This window comes from Linderina pennispora (assembly GCF_002104995.1).
Source record: "Linderina pennispora strain ATCC 12442 chromosome Unknown DL89scaffold_87, whole genome shotgun sequence".
NCBI classification, from domain to species: Eukaryota; Fungi; Kickxellomycota; class Kickxellomycetes; order Kickxellales; family Kickxellaceae; genus Linderina; species Linderina pennispora.
The window spans coordinates 23699-32471 of record NW_024468335.1 but is presented as its reverse complement, the minus strand read 5'-3'; the positions used below and the strand labels follow the sequence as shown (position 1 = coordinate 32471).

General features: G+C 53.7%; 1 protein-coding gene across 1 annotated transcript; it reads right to left on the bottom strand.

Moving 5' to 3' along the window:
• Positions 1–4203: 4203 nt before the first annotated feature.
• Positions 4204–5781, bottom strand: DL89DRAFT_288151 (general substrate transporter; the record flags this gene model as incomplete). Its single annotated transcript, XM_040889914.1, has 1 exon — positions 4204–5781. Exon 1 carries the CDS (start codon positions 5707–5709, stop codon positions 4204–4206), a length of 1506 nt encoding a protein of 501 aa, XP_040739288.1. The 5' UTR covers positions 5710–5781.
• Positions 5782–8773: the final 2992 nt, after the last annotated feature.

The window sequence follows — 8773 nt, the reverse complement described above, 5'->3', positions numbered from 1 at the left end:
GGACTCGTGCCGCGTGCTGCAGGAGGAGGGCATCGAGGTGACGTATCTGCCGGTCGACAAGGGCGGACGCATTGATCTGGATCAGCTGAAGCGCGAGATCCGGCCCACCACATCGCTGGTCTCGATCATGGCCGTCAACAACGAGATCGGCGTGGTCCAGGACATCAAGGAGATCGGCCGCCTGTGCCGCGAGCGCCGCGTGTTCTTCCACACCGACGCCGCGCAGGCTGCTGGCAAAATCCCGCTGGACGTCAACGAGATGAACATCGACCTGATGAGCATCTCGGGCCACAAGCTCTACGGCCCCAAGGGCGTCGGCGCTATGTTTGTGCGCCGCCGCCCGCGCGTGCGGCTTGAGCCAATCATGACCGGCGGTGGTCAGGAGCGCGGGCTGCGCAGCGGCACGGTTCCGTCGCCGCTAGTGGTCGGCATGGGTGCTGCTGCTGCCCTGGCTCAGCGCGAGGCTGCGTATGACTACGCCCACATCTCCAGCCTCGCCCGCCGCCTCATCGACGGCATCCAGTCGCGCGTTTCGCACGTGGTGCGCAATGGCAACCCCAACCACATGTATCCGGGCTGCGTCAACCTGTCCTTCTCCTTCGTTGAGGGCGAGTCGCTGCTGATGGCACTCAAGAACGTTGCCCTGTCGTCTGGCTCTGCCTGCACGTCGGCGTCACTCGAGCCGTCCTATGTGCTGCGTGCTCTGGGCGCCGAGGACGACATGGCCCACTCGTCCATTCGCTTTGGCCTCGGCCGCTTCACCACCGAGAGCGAGGTTGACTACGTCGTGCAGAACGTCGCTGCTCACGTCGAGCGTCTGCGCGAGATGAGCCCGCTGTGGGAGATGTTCCAGGAGGGCATCGACCTGAAGAGCATCGAGTGGTCGCAGCACTAAATGACTAGTTTCGTCCACTGCCACATAAAAATATATTCCAAATCTCCTACATGCGCAGTCGGATCTTCTGCTCCAGCACACCGCAAGTCTCGCTGAGTCGCCGGCTGGATGTCTTGGCCCACATGTCTGCCCACTCGCTGAGGTCGCGCGCTGGCAGCGGAACCCCGTTGATTTCCATCGCCAGCACCACGCATGCTGCCCCGAGTCTCCGCGATGACCCCGAATCGTCCAGCAGCCCGGCCCTGACTGCATCGCTAGCCATACGCCATGCCGTGCGTGCCACATTCTTGACTTGCACACCAATACGTTCTACGGCCACCACATGTTTGTTCTGCTTGAGCATGTCTCGTTATTGCAGCTCTACTTGGCATGCCATTTGCCACTTACCGGTGTCGTCTGGCGGGATGCCCTTGTCCGCCCACCACGCCATGCCGTACACAATCTGCACTATCCACCGCTGTGGCAGATCCACGTCCACATTGAATCCAAGCACACGTAGCACGACCAGCTCTGCCTTGTCCATGGTCTCGCGCAGCGCGTTCAGTGTGTCGCCAACTGCCAGGAATGCCTGTGAGGGATTCGCTATTTTGTACCCAACGTTGATGATGTCGCGCTGTTTGCGTGGCTCTTCTGTGATCTTCGTTGCCAAGTAGATGCACACCATCATACATATCTACAATACAAGAAAGAACACACGTATGCCTTGGTGTATGTGAATTGCTGGTATGCCAGGGTTGCGTGGTCGGGCCCATATAATGTTGTACGTGCCTTGGGGTCCAGGGGGTCAGCTGCCAGCCCGCTCTTGCTGACATTCCGTCGGTACCTGTGGAACAGCGCCATGCCAGACAATACCGCTGCCGTCGGCAGCTCCAGCATCTGTGCCGCAATCTCCATGTATTCTAGCTCGTCTGCTGTGACTCTATGCTCCATTCTTGCGTCTCTGAATTGTGTACGAATTTTTTGTCTTTGCTGAAAACTCTAAAATCCTGCAAAAAAAAAAAACTACTGTGCTTATTTAGTTTGGAAGCCTGATCGGTCTGAAATATGGAAACTGGCACACCCGCGCTCACAACTTGTGTTGACACAAGGCAAAACTACATATATTCTTCTCAGCCAAGAAAAGGCACTGCTCTCAGTAGAACGCAACCGTGTACAGAAGCTTGTGCGGGAACCTGCTCTGCACATCCTCAACAATGCTGTCCATGTCACGCTCCAAGTCGTCCGACTCGATGATCAGCCGCGCCAGCTCCAGGATCGTCTTCCCGCCCTTAACCGCCTCATCGTGGTTATCTTTAATCTCAATATTAATAACATGCACTGGCCGACTCAGCGTCCCGCCTCTGGAGAAAATCTCCTCGCACACCGCATCAAAAACCTTCTCCTCGCACGTAAAAATAATGTCGTGCGAGTCACGCTCTAGCTGGAACCGCTGCGGTGCCTCCTTCACCTTGCGGTTGCGGTCAAGCATCATCAGCAGCCCGTTGCGGGTATACAGGTTCTGGTCCTGCATTTTCAGCTCGCTGTAGATGCGGTTGTACGGTGTGCCGAATTCGTACACATTCGGCCTGTCTTGCGACGGGCCGGGGAGGCGCACCTGTGTGCCTGTGCCGTATGAGCAGATGTTGTAGCCGTGCTTCTTCAGCTGGTAGTGGCCCTCCATGCTGCGGTTCATGTTACTCGCGCAGATTACAGCAAATTTTACCATTTTCAAAGGCTGCAAATGAAGTAGTACGTGGAGTATAGGGTAAGGTGTGGGAGATGTAATGATAAACCAAAAACAAAACGATTCGAAAATGTTTTGCTTCTCATGTATACGTGTGGTTGGTTTTTTTTAATAAGATATATGGGTATCACATGATGCCGCCTTTTACTGGTTGTTTTCACAGGTGCTGGATTCTTTGTACAAAAAACAATTAGTAAAATGTCGAGGCAGGGAGGTTCGTAGTGTTGGCGATAAAGCCAATGTAGTAATTTACATGCGTGTACACTCCAAAGCCCGTGGGTTGAGCACAAGCCTGGCTGCCTTTCTGATCAGGATCGGTTCCGTGACTTGCCAACCCAATCAGGTACGGCTTGTTCTTCACGAAACCAACAAGACCCGATCCCCAGTCGCGCCCACATGCACCAGAGTTCGGTGCCAGGTTGTTCTGTGTACATGTCTGCGGGCCGTTGCTGGTCTGGAATCCCTTGAGATACTTCCTGCACTTGTCGGATGAGCCCACCTTGACGATGGTTTTTCTCAGAATGTCTGACGATGCGTCATTTTTGGTAGCGTTGGTCCTGCTTCCCCAGCCAGCAAAGTTCATTGCCGAGCCATCAACAACCTTGCCCTTGAATACAGGGATCTTTGCAACGTTGCTGTTATCCAGTGGCAAAGCTGGGACGGAAACCAGGGCAATATTGTTCGCGTTTCCCTTTGGCTCATATTCTGGGTGAACAACAAGGTCAATGGCAGGGTATAGTAGCTGCTTTTTACGGTTGTGGTTTCCGAATCCGACCAGCAGTCTGCTCGGTGATACCACATCGCCAGCGGTTCCGTTGGTGAAGCAGCTGGCTGCTGTGACAATGACGTGCTTGTGGATTATCGATCCGCCGCAGATGAACTCGATCCCTTTGTCGGTGGTGCGCGAGATTGTTACAAGAAAGGGAAACTCTTCAGGCGAGGCACCTCTGCCGCCAATAACACGCTTGTTGAAGCTCCAGCCGAGCGCCTGTACCTGGGCAGAGGCAAGTGCAAGCGATACCGCGACAGTCAAAATATTCATGGCTAGCAACTATCAAAATGTAGGATTTTACCTTGGTCGTGGGAGGAAGGCAGAAGGGGGTTGCTGAAGTACACTGTTGTGCAGTGGTGCTGGGTGGCCCTTGTACCGAGCTTTTATACCATCGGCTGCTCTGGAACATGGCAAACGCATTTTCATGGCATGTCTCTTCTCGATACTTGATCGGTACTAAAAATAGATTGTCTGCAGAATACTTGCAGGAAATCACAGCTCGCTTATGTGTGCTCTATTGTGCAAGGAACCAGCGCGTCTTGTTTTGGATGTAGCCAAATTATTTTTAGAAGCAAATCAGGATCGCAAGTACCATACCGGTTATTACTGGATGTCTAATGCTACAGATGTATGTAGTAATCATTATCTCTTGGCCAGCTCAATCGATTGCTAGTTGTTGTCATGATTGTCCACACTGATGTTTTGCAAAGACAGGTGCTAACCCGCATGTAGCTTTAAAGGAGAGCTACTTTAATATCAAGACAGTAGGAAAACAGAAGAGATACATAGTTTACAGGAAAGAAAGAGAGTAGCTTAGGCGTACTCGGTCTTGCTGATATCGTCGTTGTCTTTGGAGGCGCGGATCTGGTAGCGGCTACCGAGGACACAGTGGAAGCCAACCGAGTGGACAGCGACAACATCCTCAGCCTTGAGCCCCTTGGTCTCAGGCAGGAAGAAGAAGCAGAAGACAAAGGCGGCGATGTTGAAGCCCATGAAGAAGAAGAAGGTGTAGTCGCCCATAGCCTCCTGCATCGGCGAGAAGTAGACACCGATGGCAAAGGTGAACAGGTAATTGACAGCACAGCCAACAGCAGCCATGGCCGACATGGCGTAGGCCGGGGTCATCTCGGCAGCAGCAGCCCAGGGCAGGGGACCAACACCAAAGTTGAAGAACACGTTGTACAGGAAGACCATGGTGATGACAAGGACATCAATGCCCTTGATGGAGCCAACAGCCATCAGCATCGAGAAGAGAGCCATGGTACCGTGCGACAGCAGCATCAGGGTACGACGGCCGAAGCGAGCGCCCAACAGCATGCCGACGAACGTGAAAATGGCAGCAACAATCGAAATGACGCACGACAGGATCTGGGCAGTGGTCGGGATCTGCGACGGGTCGTCCTTGGTGGTGCGGTTGAAGATCTGGGTCGAGTAGAAAATGACAGCATTGATACCGGACATCTGCTGGAAGAACATGAGCATACAGACAACGATGAACTGGTGGCGGAGATTGTCGGGAGTGCGGCCGAGAATGAGATCCATGACATTCACCTTGGGGGCCTCCTCAGCGCGAGCCTGTGCCTTGGCATCATCGTCAACCATGTCCTGAAGCTCCTGCTCGATGTCAGCGCCTTTGCGCAGCTTAATCAGAGCAGCACGGGCCTCCTCGACGCGGCCACGAGAGACGAGCCACTTGGGCGACTCGACACAGATGGGGAACAGCAGGGTGGTGGCAACGCCAATAACACCAGTGATACCGAATAGGATGCGCCACAGAGGGGGCTTGGCGAGGCCGAGCGAGACGGCGTTGGCCAGCAGAATACCCACGTTGGTGGCCAGCTGGAGGGTTCCGCCGAGGATATCGCGAGCCTTGGGAGTGGTGATTTCGCCGACATAGACCGACAGGGCACCGTTACAGAAGCCAGCAGCGAAACCGACAAACAGACGGCCGACAATCAGCTGGCCCAGAGATGTGGTGGTCGAGAGAAGGACACCGCCGACCAGGGCAAGCAGCGGGCCCCAGGTGAGCACGAACTTGCGGCCGTACCGGTCGGAGATAGGGTTACCGGCAATGGTGCCGATCAGAGCGCCGATAGCAAAGCAGCCGACAGCCACACCCCAGATGGTGGACTCGGTCGGGATACACGAGGGGAAGGGTCCGTTGTAGTGCTTCTCGCCGGTCATACAGTTGGAGATAACGTCGCCGGGAATGTTGATGACACCAATGTTCCAGCCAAAGTTGACACTGCCCAAGGCAGCCATCATGGCACAGAAGCACTGGTACTTTGTCACACTGAGCGTACGCGAGTCGACAGACATGGTTAACAGAGATTAAATGGTAGCAATAAAGGCGTACAAATAGGTAGTCGTAGAGGGAATGGTTGGTATTAGTAAGGTGTGGTCGCTTTTGGCGTTGTAGGATGGAGAATTCAGGTATTTTGCAGCCCATGGCGCTGACGTTTTATATCGATTTTGTCTTGAGACGTACATGTCGGAAACCAGCAAAGTTTGTACTCGCGCATGTTTGTGAGGGGCCTGTGTCTGCGCCTAGCACAAGTCATGACAGCGGAAAATAGGTGTTCTAGAAATCAGGTCTGTTACACTGGCACCCGCAGCTTCTTCTACTCGCTAGAACAAAGGTCGGGCGGCGCCTGGGCTGCGTGAGGGCAGCGCTGGACAATTGGGTCGAGTAGTGCCAGTGACGGCTTCAGACCATCTCCAGACGAGCTTCCGTATTCAGCACAAATACCCTTCATTTGTGCTGATGTGGTCTGTCGGGTGAGCCGGGATGGAGGAGCCTTTGGGGGCGGTCATGGTCAGCACACTCTATAAAATATAGGCCCAGTCAACATCCGACCCGGACGGAACGCAAGTGGCACCACAAAGTGGCCAGCGTATCCATGCAAGGATACAGAGTTATCCCAGATCGTATGACCGGGTACGGTCGGTTATTGGCTGGATGTGGTGCAGGCTGCCATCAACTTTATGCATGCAGCACACGCGAGGGGTCCCACTGCGCTAGCCCACTGCACAGGGGCTGCTTGTGGCTGTCCAGATCGGGTGGTGGTCCCTGGGCTGAGCGCTGGAGTGACAGTCCTGGAGTCGATTTTTGGATGTTGGTGTCGCTGTGGCCAGTGTTCCCCGTGAGTACTTTTGGAAGGCAAAAAAGAATATGGCGAATATATCTGGCAAGCCAAAAGGATCCTGGGAGACCTTCGTAGGCCGATAGCTTTCATCAGTGTATACAAAGAAAGCAAATTGGTGTATTTATGTAGCAAAAGTAGCTCTGAGAAATGTCGGCTGGATGTCGAATGCTCTGCTGTTCGTCTGCACATAGCCCTCCATTTCAGCAACAGTATCTTCTGGGACTTTGACTTTCAGTAGAGATGGAAGCCGCGAGATGAGGCTGCACAGCGTGGCCATATCAAGAGCAACTGTCCACGGATCGTCAATGTATACAATGAGTTCTTGGAGACTTGTGCTGACTGGCTCTGCTGTAGCAGTGGTGCGCAGGAGTGGTGCAGCTCCTTCAGTTTGCCGTTCGGGCTGACTACAGAATGGCTGCAGGTGATTGTACCAGACCTCCAAATACCACAGCGAAGGAAGCTGGGCGAGAAGGTGTCCAACGCTCTGCCAGTCTATCGAGTGGACTTCCAGCGTTAGCCGCTTCAACCAAGGCCAGCAAATGGCGCCTGTGAACGCATACGGAAACCCACCTATGCATGCATTCTGAACTGTTGAGTCTGTCGAGAGGTATCTGTCGATTGCTGCCAGCCAGCTTGGATCCAGAGCCACGGCATCTTTTGCAGTGCTCAGTGTGAGCTTGGTCAATGAGCTAATGATGTCCGTGTCGATTTCCTCAACATGTCGCATGCTCTCAAGCGCATTGAATGAATCCAGCGATGACGGACTGAAGACGGAGTAAAAGTTTGTGAACGCATCGAATGAGCGACTGATGTGAAGGTGCCGCAGTCGAGGGAACTGCAGCCGCTTGAGGTCGGCTCTGATGGGCACAGGCTCGCTGATGTTGCGTGCAAATGTCAGTTCGAGCCGCTGCAGGTTTGTAAACTCGATGTGTGTCGAGCCTGTGTCGGCAAAGTTGCGCCATGGGAATGCACAGGTCATATTTGTGATGCGCAGCGTGTGGAGCTGGGTGACGGGGATACATGAGGGCTCGATCTTGTCTGCAATCGCCGACGCGTCAAATTCGACTTTGGTCAGACCCTCAGCTGATAGCCTGAGCTGACGCTGCGGGTATATGCCAGTCAACGAGAGCGATTGGAGCTGTGGGAGGTAGTGGCATGCCAGGCGGTCAATTACCTCTGTGAGGTGGCTGCTAGAGTACCCTGCGCATGAGGCATTGTCGATGGCGGTGAGGCCTGGGAGACACTGAGCGATGAGCGCGCTCGCTGCCTCGGCTGCGCTATCGTCAAACCCACCGGAGCTCGCGACAAATGACCCAACAAATCTGAGCGACCTGATCCCTGGCCACAAGGAAACAGCGAACCCAATCTGGAAAAGTGCGTTCGCGAATTCAAAGGTGTTCTCGCCGGTCTTATTGACAATCCGCAATTCTTTGCAATGATCCTGCATAGACGAGTATTCAACTGATCCCAAGTTCGACATCCATAGGTAGCGCGCCTCGCGCCTGAATAAGTTATTCTGCAGCCACTTCCCCCAAGTATCGTCTACCGCGCGCTCGTTACTGACGTACTCCAAGATGACGGTGCTGTGAAGGCAGAGACGCAGGTGTTCCTCCCATTTGCGACAGACGGTGGCAAGGAGGGCCACGCAGCGGTGTTCCTGAATGCCATAGTTGCCATTGAGGATTGTATTGCTGGCTATTGCCAGTGTTCTTCGCACAATATCGCCATTAGCTAGTGTGTTCAGTTGCAGGGTGGGTCGGCTCATGGCTGTGAAGAGAGTGCTGTAAAAAGGTGGGCTGTGCTGCAATAAGAAAGAAAGAAGCGGAGAATAGAGGGGGTTCATTCCAGGATTCTGGGCGTACTGTCCTCCCTTTTTATAACGCTGAGAATCCCTACCACGCGGGAACCAATGCGTAGCCCAAAAAATCATGAGAACATGCCTGCACATCCATCAGGATGCAGGATCGGCACTGTATTCAGGCAATAAGCGTGTTTGAGCACAGGCCGACTGGTGCGGAATTATGAAACAAATAGAAGGTAGAGAATGCGTTGTTTTTCCATTCAGTCAAAAAGTTGGCTACTGCAGATGCCACAGCCGGAGGGAGGGATTTTTTTAGCCCTGAGCAGTCATAAAAATATCATTGTTGCGATGCGCAGGCAGTTATAGACAACATGCATATATTCTAGACTAATATGCGGTTTAATGGAAACAGTGCTTACAAACTACAGGAGGAGGG